Source organism: Dermacentor silvarum, chromosome 3 (genome assembly GCF_013339745.2).
Source record: "Dermacentor silvarum isolate Dsil-2018 chromosome 3, BIME_Dsil_1.4, whole genome shotgun sequence".
NCBI classification, from domain to species: Eukaryota; Metazoa; Arthropoda; class Arachnida; order Ixodida; family Ixodidae; genus Dermacentor; species Dermacentor silvarum.
Genome location: NC_051156.1, coordinates 198839438 through 198860296, shown reverse-complemented (window position 1 = coordinate 198860296; position 20859 = coordinate 198839438). Strand labels below are relative to the sequence as shown.

The 20859-nt window shown below is 45.3% G+C and overlaps 1 protein-coding gene across 1 annotated transcript; it reads right to left on the bottom strand.

Moving 5' to 3' along the window:
* Positions 1–1140: 1140 nt before the first annotated feature.
* On the bottom strand, positions 1141–20768 carry LOC119446453 (ubiquitin-conjugating enzyme E2 G1-like). The gene is made up of 6 exons (XM_037710886.2): positions 20615–20768; positions 19282–19384; positions 17305–17402; positions 14889–15067; positions 6594–6699; positions 1141–3568 (listed from the first exon to the last, which is right to left on the bottom strand). Exons 1-5 carry the CDS (start codon positions 20658–20660, stop codon positions 6616–6618), a joined length of 510 nt encoding a protein of 169 aa, XP_037566814.1. The 5' UTR covers positions 20661–20768; the 3' UTR covers positions 1141–3568; positions 6594–6615.
* Positions 20769–20859: the final 91 nt, after the last annotated feature.

The following is a 20859-nucleotide window of genomic DNA, read 5'->3' as shown; positions in this document are numbered from 1 at the left end:
GCTTGCTTCAAGATCTTATTTGCATAGACTTTTTCGAAGCAGTACACTTATGTTAACGTTTCACTAACAGAAGACTTCATATGGTAGAGTTGGTGACCGACGAACGTTTTTACGAACCGAATTTTTTTCCTGCAAAACTTGACACAAGATTTGTAAAACTGTTGAACGAACCTTAATTCATAAACTTTACAGAAAATTTGCGACCACAACATTGCTTGCCAACAAAGTGGCGCTGAACAGTAGGTCTGCTACGAAGATTTGTCAATGGTCCGTGGAGTGGCTGGCGGCAAGCTCACCGGCAATATATTTTAGTAGACCTAATCGCCAAACAAGTGCAAGGTCACATTTACGGGCAAGACAAGCGGCCACAGAAGCGGATTTTGAGTTCACATGTTGATCGGCGATTGTACTAAACTTGAAATGGCATTCTGGACGCACGTGCGCGTGGTTTAACCTGTAGACGACCTAATCCTGCGAGACACCAATCGCAGGGTTGTGTACTAGTAATGGTGAGAATTGAGTGTACCTACGCAACATTTTGGCCACGGCAATCTGCCAACAGGCCATCAAAGCCCGCAGAAGACCTTTTGGTGGCACATCAGAGGCATCGCACTTGCATTTCGCATAGACACGATTACGATTTTTTTTTCCCCACCTATATTAGCACAGTTCAAAGAAAGCTACTAGTTGCATCAGCCAACGAACACCGTGAACCAGAAGCAGCACTTTTCCATTGTCCGCCATAGAACACCCTCTGCGTGACAACTGCTGAAAAGCTTCGCGGAACGGTTAGTCGCGCGAGCAGTCAGTCCTCTCCTGTGGAACACACAGCCGGCTCTAAAGATTGGCCAACAAGCCTCAGCTATGCTGGTCGGTGTTCCTAACACACAGTACGGTCAAATCCCCCATTTGAAGGCACTTGTCATTAGAACCATGTTCCTCTATCGTGCAATATACATGCGAGGCCATGCAGTTTAGCTTAAGAGGACCTATATATTTACACCGACCTGCTTTGACATTTCAAGCCCTCTAATTCCGTTTGCAATCTGTTCTGCATACATAAATGCGGCACTTGCTAGTGCCAATGCACTATCATTCACGCCTCATGAACTATGACCACCAAAAAAACAGCACAACGGCTAAAGAGATGAAAATATATTTAGTCAACTGTACAAAGCTGAGAAAAATTCACAGGGTGTCTAATAACTCCAGTCGCATCTTCAATGAAGAAAAAAAAGGATTGGGGACAATAATGGCAGTTGCACAAATTCTCAGAGGGCTGTAAACGTAAGGCAACAAATGTATCCCAAAAACCTCAGAGTATCAAAACAGCTCACTCGTACATAATCAAAACGAACGTGGGAGAAGGCAATAAGAACGGGAGAAGCAAACGTTGATTAATTACACTTTTCAAATATAGCTCTAATGTTATCCAGTTGCACTCTGGTAATTTTAGCAACACAGCACAGGTAGCAAAGGTGTAGTTGCCAAGCAGACTTGTGTGACAAGGCAGGTTAGCACGCAATGACTGCATTCACAGGGCTATCAAACTGCTGATGGTTCTTTCGCCTATATTTAAAGATGCTGCAACTCGTTTATTGACTCCACCGAACAGTTGGAGAGAGGGCAGTGAACTTCGTTAATGCCCCTTGCCAATTACCATGAGGTGGTGTTGCTCAAGAAATGCCCTTCCATTTCAGTACTTTTCAGTGCATGCTGAAAGTGCTTGATCACATTTCAGGTCAGGTATCGCAGAGGAGCAACACAAACACATCAACAGGCTCAATCAACGCGTGCCACTGCCATCCACACAGTGGAGTCTCGGACGAGACTAGTCTAAATGAATTCTTGAATGTTTCTTCCTTCAGTAACACACAAAAAAGGTGCCCAATGCCAATATACACAGAACGTAAAAAGGAAGCATTTGACAGGAACAGATTTGATAGCCCTAAGCACATATGGCTTCTCTGTAGCCCTCTTAATGAGGCTAAAATTTCAACAGAAACGTAATAACCTTATGTTTTATCAGAAACGTGCTACAACAGTAGATGACAATTTCCAATGCTTCTAGCTGAGGTGTCACTGTCAATGAGGTTCCACTCGCTTGTTCAGTGACACTCGCCTGCACGCATGTTAAGCGAGACTGTTTCAGCTTACAGATGAAAATGCACTGCATTGATTAATACCGGCCACTTTCAACTGCGATCGAGCCCCATCTCGATCAATATTATTGACCGCAATTGGCTTCCTTCTGCAGATTGAGCAAAGAAGCCAGGAAAAAAAAAATCCAGCAGTAAGAGGCACAGCAGCAGGCCTGGCGATGCACAAAGTAAGTGCAATGCCACCTAATGACAACTGCCCATGTTACAATTGTGTATGCGCAGTATGCACCAATATGAAAGGGAACACCAGATTGAAACGGTGAAACGAAAAGTACTACAACACTTTTTTTTAAAGACAAAGACTACATAATGTGCGTCAGCAAGCAGTATTCCATCTCGCAGTTCAGTGTTAATCATTGTTTAAATATCAATCAGGTGCTCTTTCATAATGGTGCCTCCAGTACAGTAATCAGTTTCTCAATGCCAACACTTCACTAACAAGTGACTCACACATGGCCTGCACAATATTTAAGCATACTGTACATAATTGAAAACTTCATAACCCTGAACAAAACTGCACAAAGCACTGACCTGGCACCAATGACACTGCAAAAACATCCGACAATCCCAGAGCTACAACAGTGTTTCAATGAGTCCATTTTTTTATACTACACTGAAGCACAAAATATAACATGTCACCTCTAGCCAATTTCCACATCTTAGACGATTTAATCTTCACCCAAAGGCTCAAAACATTCTTGCACAGTTTCAGAGCACACAACATGGAAAGAAAACTGTGGCATGAAAAAAAAAAATAAAAATACGCATCAACACTGTAGAAATGGGAAAATCGTAGAAAACTGAACGTTCAACACACTCACACTTTATGGGCATTCCGTTCCAGTAAACAAAAAATCCGGATGACATTTTAAAAAACAGGGGGGTGGGGGGAGGTCATGCATAAGAAGTATCAAGCGAGCGTCAGTGTTTTTTTTTTTATCACTTTCATTTTCAAATAGAGGGAGGGGCAGCGGGAAAGGGAAATGACGGCGGCAGGTCCACCCACCACGTCAGGCGAACAACAGCGCAGTACAAAAAGAATTTTGTCGACAGCGTCGCTTCATTTTTCAGTGCAGAGGAGCAGCCACTGGAGTTGCCGGAGCAGTCAAAGTTGCGCCTTGAGGACACCAGAGGGAACATCTCGTCCGTCATTTCCCCAACTACCACCCAATTTCTCTTTTTTTTGTTGCTTTTCACGGGTACACAATAGGCCCACCTACAACTTCAACAGTGTCCCTCTTTAAAAAAAAACTGTCCTGCACACATTTCACTGTCCCAAAGTGGCTTGAGAGGTGCAGTTACTTTCCTTTTTTTTTTTGCTCTTTCTCTTTTCCAACCCTTTCTTATTCTTTGCAGCAGATACTTGTTGAGAAACAGGATGTGCGGACAAGCAAAACTCCCTGTACCTAGAAAGATAAAAGGTTTTACAGTACTGAGTCTGCTGATAAAATAAGGCTGATAAAAGAAATAAACATAAAAGAAGGTCGTACAGTACTGAATCATTACAAATATGGCAAGGGCCATGTTTCGTAATGATTCTTTTTCCATTCTATTTGCTCTTCATTGGCTCACATGACGCCACGCTGTTGCTATCGCCATTATCGGCCGCTCGGCACAACGGGTGATAAATTAATAGAGTCCAACAAAAAGAATCCTTAGCCACCCACTGATAATTCGGACATGCTCAATTTTTCAGACAGCTTCACAGCACCACCACTACCCCACAGAGTTAATGTACGTGGACAACTGAAATTTCAAACAACTTATAGCGTGCCATTCGGTAATTTGGACTCCACCTCCGTGACTATGTGCAAATTTGACCACAATGTCTGGCTGAAATGGCGACACTGGCTTTTATACGTCACTGGCATGGTTTCTGGCCATGTTGCCAGCACCTCCTCCAAACCAGAACTAGCTGAGCCTAGTCAATCCAGAAGTCAGTGGCCGTGCCTAAGGCGTGGGGCAAGCCAATTAAAGCCACTAAGTCCTAAAGACCGTATTCGCAGTTTGTCATGTGAGCTCCATGCATTCAGCATGTTTTAAATAGTGACACGGTGCTGGGCGACTTCACTAACTGCTATTATGAATTTTTCTCCCTATCATTAAACAGCTTTAAGTGCCGCCAACTCCACCCTCAATGTTTGCATCGGCTAAGTGACGAATGCAATGACTTGTGAAGAGGCGTGCCGGTTATTTGTCGCAGCGGAGTTAACTTATGTTATGCACCAGCAGATAAAAATTCTGTGCATGCGTTGACCGTACTTTCGCCTACCTGTAGCGACAGCAACTACGATCCGTCGACCGAATTGACCAGATCACAGGCAAGTGTATGTGTGCACACACTAATGCGTGGACAATCTTTTTTGGCCACTTGTGAAACAAAGTCACTTATTTTCAGGTGAATCGGATATTTCAGACTCCTGATTCAGACTTTTCAGCAGTCAAGTTCGTATTATTGGTGTGCAACTGTATATGGCCCCAGGTTTTACCCAGCGCTAATTTCAACACACAATATGGGTTTGCAGGATGTACTTAACTCCTGCAGAAATGGCAGGACAGCATAATGTGGACGGCACGCTCAGAAGATATGCTCATTTCCTATGACAACTTATTGACAGCCATTTCAAAGAAGCCTCAACTCACACACAATGCTAGTGCTCCATCATTGCACACCATGCTAGTGCTCCTCATGAATGACGTTAAGGGGGGACGCGGCTTTCGCATCGCGAAATTTGACCAAAAAACCGATTTTTTGAAAATCACATTTTCAGTTTGTATGACTTCTTTTCTATTTTATTTCAAAATTTCGTCATGGAAAATCGCGCGGAAATGATGTAAAAAATGTTTATCGAAGCTAAGGTGGCGAGGAGTTTCTCGAAAATAGCGAAAAAACGGCATTTTTCAAGTCGCGATATCTCCGCAACCGCGTAACCTAGCGCCGCCATCTTGGTCTCTATGGATAGCGCGATTCTCCGTCTTCAAATCTGGCGCCTCGGCCAGCTGCACCAGGCAAGAGCAAGCGCACAGCAAGCAAAAGTTTCAAGATCTCGCGGCAGTTTCTGATCGACAGTGCGTGCCACGTGACTGTACGCGGCTCCGCATTGGTCTCCCGGGCGGTTGCCCTTAGCAACCGGCGGAAAGGTCGTCTGCTCGCCGCGCTGAGGAGCCGATTTCGCGTCTTTTCAAGTCGCCGCGGCGTGGTTTGGAAATCGTATCTCACTCATGATAACGGACCGGCGCTCGCTTGTTAGAGAAACGAAAAGCGTCAAGCTCGGCCCTTCTTAGCTTGGAGAACGGCTCTGGTCTGTTATCATGGGCCGGCGATCGTTCAAGAAGAAACGCAAGACTGCGCATCAATTTGGTGCTCGTAAGTCGAAGCTACCGATCTCTAAAACAAAGTTTGCTCCGGCGACTTCAGCAGTGACAATGACGATGGCATGCAACACGACGCGGACGTGCAGCTGAGCACCTCAAGCACGGATGGAACATCGTCCGCGCGTATTGGCGAAACTGTTCAGGAAACCAGCCGAAAAAGATACCGTGCGGAAAAAGAAAGCTGCAAAAGCTCATCAGACTATCAGGTCAGATGGTCAAGCGATGCCGCATCGCAAAGGACACAAAGGACTATAACCCTGGTGCCTATTAAATTTTGAGAACTTTGAACCTTGTTTTCTCAGTACAGTTTTTTTTGGCATGTTGCTCAGCTCGTGGAGCAGATATCTTGGTAACTACACATTTTGATTGCGTTTGTTTTGTCAGACTCACTGAAGTGTACTTTAGGGGATAGCGCTCTTCTTTTTTTATCCTAGTGTTTTAAGAATTCGTAGTAGGGTTCCTTGTTTGCAGTGCAAGCATGCTCACTGCAGTGGGACTGGAGAAAAACTACAAATTTTAGTATTGAAAAAAATTTCGAGAACGCTATCTCTTTCTGCATACATTTGGCTGTGCATACAGTATTTAACAAACTTCACTTGATTTCGTAAATCCTCCAATCCTTCCACGAGGTTCAAGAAAGAAATAATTTGTCTAGCAAAAAGTTTTCATGGTACCGCTTTGAAATTTTTATGAAAGCATCATAGAGCCACTCTTATTCTATGTACCAATTTTCATTGACATCCACCAAGAAACAAAAAAGTTGGTACCGAAAGCCGCGTCCCCCCTTAAGTGCAAGCGTCTGTTTCCTTACAAAAATAGTTGAGCTGTACCTACGTCATTCGTTATTCTATACCCCCTATATACTCATGCGTATTGACTCCGTTAATACACTTTGAGGATTGTAGGCTGTTGAACAGTGCAGATGGCACAGAAATACCATCCACATAAAAGATTTTTCCCCGTATGCAATAATGAGAACATTTATATGTCAAGCTTAGAAATGGCAACGCACTAGTGCGAGTTACAAATGGTTAAAAAATAAGAGGACGATCTTACCGGCAGTTAAACTAAAGAAAATTTAATCTTGGGCAGGTTCTTGACTTTTCCTAACACATTGCGCCACTCTTCGCTTGAAGTCAGCGTAGTTTTCCCTCCACTGTTTCTGGAAAATCAAAATAAAATCAAAATGTCAGATTATCTGAAGGCAATCATACTGCCAAACCAAATACTGTAAACACTGAAGCTCATAGATTACTTTAGATCATATAAAATTGTGACACAGGAGAGTATGGCTGAAACTACATAAACTTTCCATTTTAAGTTTATTCCCAGCATTCAATTACTCGAAACTAATGTGGAACTCTGCTTTAAATGAGCTCTAGCCCAAAATATATGCGCCTGTCAGCAAATCACACCACCATAATAACATTAAACTCATTAACTTAAGTTTCCCGGGACAGGAAAAAAAATGTCCAAATTAACAGGGATCAAAGCATCGAATGGATCAAGAAGACAGTAATCAAATGCTTACTATATCAACATGTCTTTGGTTCATTGCTGAAATTCAGAAACCTTGTTTACATTTTGCACCAAAGTCAGCGCAGAAGCCACAACTCTTGTCATCCCGTGACTGAAAAGCGCTCACAGCTGTGAGGGCCTTGCACCTCCCTTAGAAGTGCGATACAGTGCAGTCCACTTATAATGATACCACATATAACAATATATCGATTATAAGGATGAGTCGACTTAAGAATATCAAGTTACGCGTTAGGCCTATGAGAAAGAAAAACTTAACGATAAGTTATTCACCACAGATCAGATAATGATCGAAATTTTGCCTTCTGGGCGGCAGTTTCCAAGCAGAATACTCAAAATTTGTGTTGCCAAGTTCCCCTTAACCGAGACGAGGCAAAAAGTTTGCCTACACGATTTCGTGCTGATTGCGAAAGCCAGAGAGAGCATCGCTACGGAGAGCACAAACAAAGAGCATCGCAAGTTGGGGCAGCGTGCCACAAGATGGGGCCAGCGATCGTCCAGAAAAAGGCGAGATGTGAACAGAACAGTGCCTGCACTCCCTTTCTACAACCTCTCTCGGCAAACGCAGTAATACACCATGGAAGCAGTGGGAGGTACGCCAACAAAGCGTAAAGCAGTGTGGCTTGAGATGAAGTTGCAAATTTTGCAAGACTCAAAGAAGTACGAGCTCGCTCAGTTGATAGACGATTCTGAAAACCGGCAGCGCCACTATCTTGAAGGCTAGAACCAATGGCCATGCAGATCGACGAAAAAGGCGGGCTTCGTGCACCACAGCGAAACCCACCATGGGTGAAACCAACACGGTGGAAGCCGCTGACATGACCGAACTCTGGGAGCACGTTGCTACTGACGATAAAATGGGTGCTACTTCAATAGGACAAGTTTCCGAGTGTAGATAATGCTGCCTCATTCTGCGAAGAGATCTCAGACGGGGCAATCATTGTCGCGGCGTTGTGCAATGACAGACAGCAGCGTTGTACGAGGACAGCTGCGGCAGTGACAATGAGATTAACAATGGCCAGTCTTTGACACCGAACCCATGTTCACCCAAAGTGCTCTGTCGTCGATCGAGTCAACTCACTGGTTTTATTCCCGCTAAATTATAGCCGCCAATGTTAGCGCAGCAGCTGGACGTGATGAACACCGCAGTTGTGAACCTGAAACTTCCGCGAAAGCAAGTGCTGTTTTCAGACTACTTCAGCATGCCTAAAGCTTGACATGCCTGTTTTAGAAATATAAATAAACCTTTCATTTTTCACAGCCTACTTTCTAAGTCAATTTTTTTTTTATTATCGCAAGTGGCAAATTTGGTTTCGACGCTACAGAGGTACGTTCGGCACTTCTTTTTTCTTACAGCAGTCCAGATATAGCAATGATCGGTTATAATGATCGTATTTTTCGTTCTTGAAATCGTTATAAGTGGACTGCACTGTAGTGGTGCGAGACATGTTTGTTCATCCGAGTAGACACGCTCTTCACCCCTGTATGTGCATTCCGGTTATTTTGTGACCAGTGAGCTGATTTGCAACCGATTGTCCATCGCAATGTAGCTGGCAGGTTTGACGTGATTACACGAGCCGTAGTAGAATCACTTGTCATCTTCAATTTTTGCCATGCTTGTGACATCACGCACACATTGCACTGAATCAAAACGAAACCACCGTTGCAAGTGAATCCATGCTCGCTATTTGGGTAATCACTGATGGCAACCCAGCAGTTGTGAAGATATGTGGCCAACGTAGTGTCATGCACAAGAATCATAAGGCGTAATGCATTTGCATGTCGTTAATGTATGATTCCTGCTAATTACTATGCTGATGCAAGCTCCCTCCCTTTTGGGTAGATGTTAGCATCGCATTAGCTCTTTTGCATCACCTCACATCTGGCACATTGTGAGGGTCGCTAGAAGTAAAGCCCCTTAAGAAGATAAGAAGGGCAAGTCCAAATTATCCAAGTTTCATTATCAGCAATGGTCAGTTGAACACAACTTTTCTTTATTACAATTTGTGCAAAGGAAAACACCTCATCTCCCATATCAGCGTTTCATACTGGTTTCGCCCTACTCCTGTACTACCAGTACAGGCATAAGTCAGCGTACTCACTCACGAGTACATCAACTCATACTGGCTCCACACGGATTTCACAAGCGTGCGGCAGATTTAGTGAATGATGAAAGGTGTGTGTGGATGCGAGTTCAAACGGGAGCTAGTGCCGATGAGCGAGTGCACGTGAGTATGTACAGGAGCAAGCGCCAGTTAATGTGAATGTATGTCAGTGGCAGTGATTTTCAGTTGCACGAGTAGGAATGTGACTGGCAGTCAGCGAGTGCACGCCAGCGGTGGGTGGTGGGAAAATGCTGCCCACTGCTCTGGTTTACCACCCACCCCTTTGAAGGGGGAGTCAGCAATGATAATGGTCGATTCGGTCAAAGTTTCCTATTCATTTTAACACGAAAGTGTTTTATGCCGGGGTCCACCAAGACTTCACTGACGTATTTCCGTCACGGAAATACGTCATAGAACATAATACAAAGAAAGAAACCAGAAGAAAAAGTTCCACAAACATGCAAAATTTGGAAATCGAACCCACGACCTCTCGGTCCGCGACGATAGATCGCCGAGCGTTTAACCCATTGCGCCACAAACGCATTTGCAGAGAGCTACACAGACGCGCCTTATATATCTAAAGCCCAGACCACACGTACGCTTGCAAACGCGCGCGAGCTCGCGTCCGCGCGCCCACGCATGCGCAGACGGTGCGGCACGGCTCGTACGCGTCGAAACGCGGCGCGATCTCGCTGATCAGCACCTCTCAGTTATCGCGCGCCTGGGCTGCCTCGCGTCGGCGCGCCTGGCTACGCAGCGACGGCGCGGTACATTCAACTCTCAGTTAAGCAGAATTATACCATGCAAGAAAGTGCTTCTTCTTCACTTTTTGGGCTGATCTAACAGCTCCAAAAAGATAAAAATTACGTTTATAAATATCGAAGCATTTTGAAGCACTGCCAACAACGAAATACGAAGTGGCGTCTGCCAAGGTGTAAACAAGTGATGCCAGTGAGCGCGCGCTGTCGCGCGTATTTGTGGATGCAAAACGCCATTCCTCGCTAGGCGCGGCAACCGCAAGGCGCGTAGACGCGAGCTTACGCGCGTCCGCAAGCGTACGTGTGGTCTGGGCTTAACACTCCTCCGTGTACCCGTGCTCTTGCTCGGGGCGGTGCCGCCGCCTACGAGCAGAAAAGAGAAGTACTGCATTATGACACTAACGCGCACCGACAGTGAACGCTTCGGTGGTCTCAGCACTACGACGCCTCGATGCCAGCATTCGAAGGGACGCTGGCATCAAGAAGCACTACCAACGCCACCTAGGTGGCGTTCACCGTACTCAGCACAGCGGAGCGTGGCCTCCGCAATTAGCTCTGAAAATGTTTCTGAAGTTGATCGCGGAGGCTGCAATTACGACGCGCTGTACGCGCTGATTTGACTCGGTGACGATTCAGTTACGTGCTTTGTCTTGCGCGTTGTATTAGTGTGTCAGTTACGTGCTTCGTCTTTCGCGTTGTGCTAGCGTGTGCAGCGTAGTGCAGCTTCCATATGCACGACGGTTGCTCATGGTCATCGACGTTGGTAGTCGTGATGGAGGAGACGTGCCACCAGGTGTCAGCGTGGGTGCATCAACGCCTAAGGGCGCTTTAGCCACAAAACACCAATAGACATTATATATCAATGTGCAATAAACATTACACTACTTCTGTGAAGACACGTTTCACTTTCGTGTTCTATACCGATTCCTATATAAGAGGGATCAACCACATTTTAACACGAAAGTGTTTTATGCCGGGGTCCACCAAGACTTCACTGACGTATTTCCGTCACGGAAATACGTTATAGAACATAATACAAAGAAAGAAACCAGAAGAAAAAGTTCCACAAACATGCAAAATTTGGAAATCGAACCCACGACCTCTCGGTCCGCGACGATAGATCGCCGAGCGTTTAACCCATTGCGCCACAAACGCATTTGCAGAGAGCTACACAGACGCGCCTTATATATCTAACACTCCTCCGTGTACCCGCGCTCTTGCTCGGGGCGGTGCCGCCGCCTACGAGCAGAAAAGAGAAGTACTGCATTATGACACTAACGCGCACCGACAGTGAACGCTTCGGTGGTCTCAGCACTACGACGCCTCGATGCCAGCATTCGAAGGGACGCTGGCATCAAGAAGCACTACCAACGCCACCTAGGTGGCGTTCACCGTACTCAGCACAGCGGAGCGTGGCCTCCGCAATTAGCTCTGAAAATGTTTCTGAAGTTGATCGCGGAGGCTGCAATTACGACGCGCTGTACGCGCTGATTTGACTCGGTGACGATTCAGTTACGTGCTTTGTCTTGCGCGTTGTATTAGTGTGTCAGTTACGTGCTTCGTCTTTCGCGTTGTGCTATCGTGTGCAGCGTAGTGCAGCTTCCATATGCACGACGGTTGCTCATGGTCATCGACGTTGGTAGTCGTGATGGAGGAGACGTGCCACCAGGCGTCAGCGTGGGTGCATCAACGCCTAAGGGCGCTTTAGCCACAAAACACCAATAGACATTATATATCAATGTGCAATAAACATTACACTACTTCTGTGAAGACACGTTTCACTTTCGTGTTCTATACCGATTCCTATATAAGAGGGATCAACCACATTTTTTTTTTTTCAGTACTCCCAGTTCCTTTATTAATGGAGTAAATATTAGAAAGAAATCTGAAATAGAAGTTCAGAAAATTCCACTTTTCTTTTGTGCTGTTGACAAAAAACCGTCCATTACACAGCAGATCACGCAGCATTTCGTTGACACGTCAACACCGCCTACCTTTGTATCGTACTAAAGAGGAGAGATCAGAGCTTCAGATAACAGTGCCGCTGAATTTCACCATGCAAAACTAAGTACAAGACTCGTGCAAAAAGAACTGTTACTGCTGCCACATGTGCAAAGAAAGTGCTCATATTGGCTGATGCAGATATGAATCTGCTGCGCTGAATTCGCGCACGTTTTGACAGTGGCAAGCTGTGCATTTCTTTACCCTGGCAACATTTGACAACTGTAGTAGGTTGTGTCGCTAGCTCACATTTCTTTAGTTCGTGCATCTAAAATGCAATATTAATGAACCATTCAAAACGATGGAATGGCATTGCAAAAACAAAAGGACAGAAAAAGGCGTATTTATGTGTGTTCCCTCCAAAACCCCTTCCATACATGCACAACTGCCACTTTCACTATGTAGCGCACACTTTTGATGTGGGTCACTCTTCCCAATTCGTCACTCACAATAGTTCCGCTTCCGCGGCTTCAGTTTCAGGTAGTTCCGCATCTGGAATTTTGAGTTCACCAATTTTCGATTGTTACAAGCTCGCACAGCAGTGACATTGCTTCCACTCTGAACTCCAAGTGGGGGCTTCGCTTGATGAATGCTTAAAGCCAAGGGGATGAGTGCGGGAGGAGCACAGAGGAGGGTAAGCTTGCGGTACTAACCTTTTCAGGCGCAAATTCTTTTGATTGAAAATTATTTGAGAAACTCGTTGAGAAAACGCATTTCTTGCATCTTCAGAATCATAAAAAGCATACAGCTGTATAATAGATTAAGAATGTTACATGCTTCAGAGTTTTTTCAAGCATACAGAATGTGGACTCCATGTGAAAACTCACTACAGTCAACGACCGATAATTCGGACTCCACAGGGAACGTAAATAAGTATGAACTATCGCATGTCTGAAGAAAACCAATGTATTCAAAAAATAATTCACGTTTTATGGCCCCTGTGCAAGGAAAAAGTGGTCGATGTGTTGCTGCACGCACTTCCGCTTATGTGCAACCAAGTAAGCCTGTATTTCTGCCAGCTTTGTGTTGTCGCTGTATGCCGATGTAAGGACTGCAAAGGCTTGAGTCAAATCCGCATGTGAAGGCTCCGGAGCACACGGCACATCATCAGAGTCAGAGTCTCTGTTTGATGAGAAAACTTTCTCAATTAATTCGTTATCATTCAGTTCACCCCATGACACCGTGCTGTCAACGTCTGCAGTCTTCAAATGTAATGGTGGCAGGAATCGGCACATCGCAGCCTAGCAGGTCATCAATGATGTCCACAGTTGAGCTCATTGTGGCAGGCAGGCTCATCAGTAGCAGAGTCAGGCTCATTCAGACTGCGACTCAAGGAGTTGGACTGCGAGGGCACGGCTGGTGCCATTTGACGTTGTCTGTTAATAACTTAACGAGAAAGACTTCATTGGAGCCAGGAGAGCGCTGTCTGGAACACAAGCGCTGTCCAGAAGACGAACATAAGGAAGAATAGCGAGAGCGGACCATGCGCAGGAGTGCCAAAATAGGATGAGATGATCATTATGTTGATGCGACCTCACAATTCAGGCAAAGCCTCCAAGATTGGCATTTGCAGTTAAATCTCCGAGGCATAGTGCTGCATCCAAGGCAAGGCCTCAGGGATTCCCATCTAGCGTATAATCTTTGAGGCCAGACTTGATGTCTCATCGAGGTTGCTGGATGAGATGACGGCAGCAGAGTCAGCATACGCTACAGCCATGGACGGAGTTTGGATAATCAAATGTAGAGCTAGTGGCTGTCCGAAATATAGGTCATCTTTATGCATCAAGTCGATAGGGGCGCAATCGAAGATCACTCGTTTCATGTTCTGTTCAGTTGCTGTGACGACGCAAAGTGGCAGTATGCACAATTTTTTGAGAACGGGAGGGAAAGCAGCCAAATGGCAAGCAGTAATCCCTTCCATAGCCACAGCTGCCGTTTCTATGCAATCATATGAACGAGATGTGCCACCCGAAGCCGGTCTTGTAGCGAGTGGATCATTGCTCCATCGTGTTCTCTCATCGTGTTCTGCTCCTAGCAGACTAAGTGCTCGAAATCAAAATGATTGACAGGAGCGTGTCGTCATTTTGACGTCCCCAAAACGACGAACTCCTTGGATGTTTGTCGTCCGGGGAGTTCACCACTTGCCGATTGGCTGCTCTCTCCCTCCCGTTGTCAGATTTTGCATAAGGCCACTTTGTGACATTACAGCAACTGAACAGAATGTGAAATGAACAAGGCGGCGATCACACCCAAGCTGTGTGAATTACCGAGCATGTCCACATAATCGGTGTCAGATTTATCAGTCCGCAACTGTACTAGAACATCAACTATTTCTTGCCTTAGCAGCCTTGAAAAGCCCCTATACAGCCACTGAAACATTACGCCTGGTGCAAAACAGTGAAAAACAATGAAAGAAGTTCAGTTGCTACATACAGTGACATACTGACACTGAGAAAAACCACCAAACCATCTACCTCCCCACCCGTTCTACTGAAACATTTTGCACATTATTCCAACTTGCAGCACAATTCCAATTAGATGTGTTGCACGAGGCATGGGACATGTTTTCAATATAATTGCTTTCTTCAATCCTTGTGCTGTTGATGCACTATGTTGGCGTACACTACTGGGTACACAGCGCCTGAAAGGGTTAACCTGTTGGGCGGAAGCATGTGCAGAGAGGCCTTATTCCCCCCACCACCCACCCCTCTCTGTCGCAGAATGTCCACTTGAAAAATTTCTGGGGAGAACCGTGTGTGAGTGTATGCAAGTGAGTGTTGGTGAGTGGCACAGGACAAGAGTGGGTGCCAGTAAGTGTGAATGGAAGCATCCATTAACGGGAGCCAGCGAGTATGAGTGGACGCGGGCGAGTACACTGTCTGCAAAAATATGGGTGACCGAGTATGGGCGAGTATTCTGCCGACCTGTGAACTGTACAGGTGAACACTCACCGCTGCATCCACATTCGCTGGGGACTCATCGTTGGGGTCAGCCAGCATGGAGATGACAGAGATGAGAATGGTCTCCACCGTGTGCACAGGAAGCCAACGTTCGCTCGCCTTCTCATAGCCATATTTGTCATCCCCCGGCTCATGCAGGATTGAGATGCAAACATCGCCATTCTTCTCAACTGCAACAGAAGAGCAGCGACACTAGAGGTCAGAAATGACGAAGGAAGTGTCAAGGTTGACATATTTATTCAAACCATCCTTACTTTCCTAAGAAGGCACTGCACTAACATAAGAGGCAAAACCATAATGCTCTCTCCACTTGCCCCTTGTGTAGCCGCCACAAGCGAAATTCCTTCCCCCCTGCGTTCTCCCATACTCTCGGAAGCTCGAGGATGACGGGACGCGTTCGTCGCAGGCCCCGCCTTCTTTTTTTTCTTCCGTGCTTTTTTGCTGCACGACGCACTTCCGCTGACAGTGTTGCGTGTGAGCTGTTGCGTTTGTCTCGTTTCACGCAGCGCACGAATTTGTGCACTGTGCACGAGAACACCTGACTACCAGTTTAAGTCAGTACTATACCAACGCTGAGGCAGACAAGCGGATCACAGAGCATGATCGCACGCTAGAAAATTTCAGAAAATGAAGTTGAAGTTGAATTTATTTTCATCAGTAGTACAAAAAATATAACAGGTGAAGTATAATTGCACAATCGGAGGTCCCGAAGTAAAAAACTGTTGGGGGGACCTCCTAAACAGGAAACAAATGGGGGTTAATACAATTGTGGCAACAGTAGCAGGCTACATCATACAAAGGTTGTGTTTGTCAGCGAAAACAAAAACAAAACATGCAACAGAAGCATGTTTTGTTTGCATGACGCTTTCGTTATCTGCATGCCCGACTGCATGACGAACTTTGCGCGTGCTATGTGTTCTCGATGCCGAGTTTGTGTTGAAGCGATAGACAGCACGAAGGTCACATCGCCCGCAGCTGCTGCGGCGCCTCCTCACGTCAGCGTTTGATAGCGCATGTCAGCGCTCATTGATTGTGATGTGTTCATGTTTGCCTGTGCGCAATGACACCATGCATGTTAATTCAGTTAGTAAGCTAATGTTTACAAGTTTATACGGACAACAAAACTACGATCCTTACCTTGTATAGCCGTCTACTAATTTGCAATCGATGCTCGACTTTCAAGCGAAACTGCGACTTTTTTTCAAGCGTAAGAATTCAAATAAAGTTGTGTACAGCTCATCACTTCTCTCATTTCTCAATTTTTACTGTTTCTCGGCTCTTAAGCTTTTTTTTTATGATCCCGTGAAAATTCTATCAGCGGGGGTTCTACTGTATCTAAAGCAATTTTGTACATACAGAGCTTATATTTGTAGGTTTATTGCATATGGCCCTTGTGTTCAAAGTGTATATTTCGAATATTTTTATGTTTATTTTGTGCAAAGCAGCATCTGTGTTTTTTGTCTAGCTTTATCGTTGTTACAATTTCTTTAATTTTTTTCATAGTATTTTTAATAAATATGTTTGAAATTACTATCGTTGGAAGGACGATTTCTTCCTCTACAATTTGCTACTATACACTTTAACACCAAGCATTTCCCCCCCCCCCCCCCATGGCAGGAAAAAAACTAAAAAACCACCCGAAAACTACCAATTTTCCCGGGGTCACCTAAGTGTTAACACTGTCATCCCAATATGGCAACACGTTTCCGTTTTATGTGACAATGCCACAGTGCCACTTTTATTACAAAAACTTGCACGGGAGAAAGGTTATGTTACATTCTTAAAGCTCGTGGCAAAACAGCCATGTCACATTGTTTCTCTCATTTAAGAAACAAGCACATATTGCTGGACGAACGAGAGTGGTTGGTCTGGACATGAGTCACCATCCTATTTGCAAGTAGTTCTTCAAGGAATGCAAAATATCAAATGCGATGGGCAATACACAATGACATGTTATCCCCTGACAGTGACAATGAGGTTCCCAACAAGGAATACAGCAGACATTTAAGTCTGGGGCACGCACCACAATGCCACTGACAATGACAGTGCACACGCCCACAATAGTCAAATTTCTATTATGCAAATGTAAATGCTGAATGTTTGGGTGCCTTCACAACAAACATATACGCAGTTCATAAACCTCAATCATGTCGGCAAGACTTCCCTCGGTGACCACAATGGAGCATTTTATCAATTGCGGACCAGACAAAATGTCATTACTTTCTGGTCATGAAAATCGAGAGCATGCTACTTTATCACAAAAAGCAGCTGCTGAACCAATGAAAAATGCGGGCATGTTTTACTTGAGATTTTTCAGAACTGGGCAAACTAGGTGAATGGCAGATTGCAACAGTATTACAGCTGCTACAGTGTGCGCAAAAAGTAAATTTGTAATGCCTCTACTTACTGTTTGGGTGCCATATTTCTGTAATGAATTTCATCTTCGGAGGACGTAGCGGATACTCCTTTGGGAAGTACAGGTGTGCCTTGAAGAACCCGCCCTCACTACAAGAAAAGATTGAAAATTAGCAAAGTGAATCGGAATGTTTACATGCCTCAACAAAAGCTACAACAATAAAAGTGGCCTAGTGAAAACTGACAGTAAAAGAAGTCCAGGATGTTACTACTGAATCAGATTTCACACAGTGCCAGCCCTTTAAATCACCTCTGCACAATCTTCACTCTTGACTCCTTGCAGTAGGACCTCCCTTCACAACAAACATATACGCAGTTCATAAACCTCAATCATGTTGGCAAGACTTCACTCAGTGACCACGATGGAGCATTTTATCAATTACGGGCCAGACAAAATCTGTGACCGCCGACTACGGACACTGATGCTTCCTACCACGTTCTGCAAATGTGCACAGAGGCTGTGTGAAGCACAGGTCTAATTTGACAATAGGGCTAGACTAAAAGTTTAATTCCGAGGTTTTATGTGCCAAAAGCACAATATGATTATCAGGCACGCTGTAGCGGGGGACTCCAAATTAATTTTGACCACCTGGGGCTCTTCAACGTGCACCCAATGCTTGGCGCACTGACATTCTTGCATTTCACCTCTGCCGAAATGTGGCTGAGGTAGCCAGGACTCGATCCTGCGCCCTCGGACTTAGCAGGACAATGCCAAAGCCAATACGCCATCACGGCGAGTAACAGGGCTAGACTTGTATGAACTGTAGGCACCGTTTTATATAAAACTCCACTAAGCTGTCCATGCACATGAAGCCTGCCAACTGATAAAAGCAAAACCACAGATTACACGTGCCGCAAGTTTCATATCAAAGACAGTAGCGGCTTCATGCTTTCTTCCAGTAGAAGAGGCCCATGGTCTCTTCAAAGAAAATGACATGTCGATTTAGCTGCCATGCCTGATGAGGGCACAGTGTAGAAAAGAACAGCATACCCAACTGCAGGCACAGCAAGTTAAACTATTGCTGCCCTAGATATTTTCAAGCCACACTATACATCTGGGACTATATTTTGCAGAACTAATGACAGCACTCACAACTACACCAGACAAGTGGGGCAGTACAGTGATTGCAGATGCGGGGTTGATCCAATGGGATTGATAGATCTGGGCTCATATTGCCCTGTTAATACAGACAGTAAACTAGGGCCAGTGAACATAGTGACACATAGTTTTATGAACAGGCGCCATCAGGCAGCCTGTACAATAAAGGCATATATATAGTAGCTTAACTTTAATAAACACAGGCTCTAAGATGCAAACAGATGCATCAAAAGGCAGTGCATGCTGTGCGTGGAGATCTCTGAACAGAGTTTAACGCAACAGGTGATTGTAACATCACGAAGCACAGATGCGACATCTTTTAAACATAAAAGAAATATGAAGGTCAAGCCCAAGCTAAGTTGAGATACGCTGCCAGTCACCCAAGTGTTCAAACCTAAGTGGAAGACACCATCATAATGAGCGTGTGACAGAACTTAATACTTAACTTCTACTTGCTTAAGAGTTCACTATAAGAAACGTGCACAATACAAAACTCTGCAGTCCCAGAACTGAAACTGCTAAGCCACTGTCAGAGAAATTTGTCCATATTCGGCAATGAAGTTTGAACAGCCTAAAGCAGCATTTCCAAAACAAGTATGACACTTCTGCATAAACAGGTATTCAGATGTCCATAGTTTGGCCACATGTTTAACAGTAATACCCAAGTTAAGATTAAAGAAATAATGTGCTATTTAGTGACACTTCATCCTGGCATTATGAACCACACATTGGCCATTAAAGTTTTAGTCCAAGCAAGTATACTCGTGACCAAGGCATCATGATGCTTCCTGCTAGGGAAATCTGTGCCCTCAACAACCCCAGATACATAAAAGAAATTGACATGGACGTAAAAAAGTCGCATGCACTTACTACAGTGTGTCTGGTGGGCCAATAATGAGAACCTCCCACTTGTAGATGTCATTGTCGTCTATTAGCCCGGCAGAGAAGCCTTCGACGGGATTTTTCTTCAGCTCTACAAACAGAAATAGCATATTCATAAAAACTATAATAACATTTGGCGTTAAGAGAGTACCGCATTTGAAACGCACAACTCAGTCTTGCAACGCAAGTGGGGCTCGACGTCCCACGAGAAACGCTCCATAGCTGTCCCGCTAATGACAAGCAGAACGTGCTGCTATAAACAGGCTACTTCCCAGCGCACAAACGATGCTAAATTAGGTTCAACATTTTATTTTCAACAACACAAAACGGCGGCAGTCGATGAAAACGAGCTAGCGCTGCTGCAAAGGGAGTGCCATTTCATGGCGCCACTGCGACCGACAACCCGGCCCTTTCCCCGTGTTGAAGCATTTTATTCGACGCTTACAAAAGATAAAGCGACTAAGCGCGCAAGCACCGAGTTATGCGCATTGTGTGACCTACGCAGCGGGCAGTAACCGCTTTCGTCATAAGGGCGATCAGTAGTCCGGTGAAGTCACGCCGGGCGATACGTCATAAGCGAACGCTAGCAGAAATGAAAACGCATTTGCTAATTTAAGGGCCCCCCCTACGAAGCGAGTTCAAATCGCGAGCAGGTTATACTGCAGCGGATACAGTCAATGAAAAAGAAAGCAGGGTCAATACAGTGTAAACGTCATTGCTCCAGAACGGAAGACCATTAGAGGCGCGCGTGTGAGCTCGCGATTTCAAAAGCATTTCTCACTTCGCAGCAGCGGTCGTTATTGCGCAACCAAGAAAGCGTGCTGCCACTGACATTCAACAGATTGAAAGGTGCGTAGCTATCTACGCGCCATTTGAAGTAAGAGACCACAGGGCAGCACTGCCCAAACGATAAAGAAAAAAAAAAATTGCACGAGTGCGCCGGTACCACGGTTGGCCCGCGGCGAAAAAGTAATGAACAAAAGCGGAGAGGGAAAACGTCGACTTGCGGGAGGGGGGAGTTGAATTTTTTTTTTTTTTTTTTCTTTTCTTTGAAAGAACTGATGCGACGGAAGCGAGCTTAACGAGAAATGTCGAGCGGTTTGACGGCCCCAAAAACTCGTGGTAAAGGGCAGGCGACGGGAAGACGCACGCAACGCAAGGCGAATCCTGCGGACGCAGCACATAGCCTTGGGAAGCGAGGACAAAAGAAAGCAGTTAAAACCGAGGCGGCACACTGCTGACCGGAACGGGCCGGGCGGAAAGTAAGCACTGCACCCCGGCTTGTGACACATGAAAGGATTGCAAAAGTTATGAACGTTACCGTTTAGCTGTTTTCGTAGCAACAGGGCCGACTGCTGATCTGCCATTCAGACGATATCAATCGTACCTCTTCACGCGAACAATAACTGACGGCAACTATGGCTGTCCTCGCACTAACTGAGCATGCGCTCAAACCATATGGTCTTTGATTTCCGGTTCCGCCGCGCTGATGTTTATTGTGCTCCCGCTTGCCAGAGAAAATATAAGAGTTATGCTAGACTGTGCGACGTGAAACTCTGGTGGACA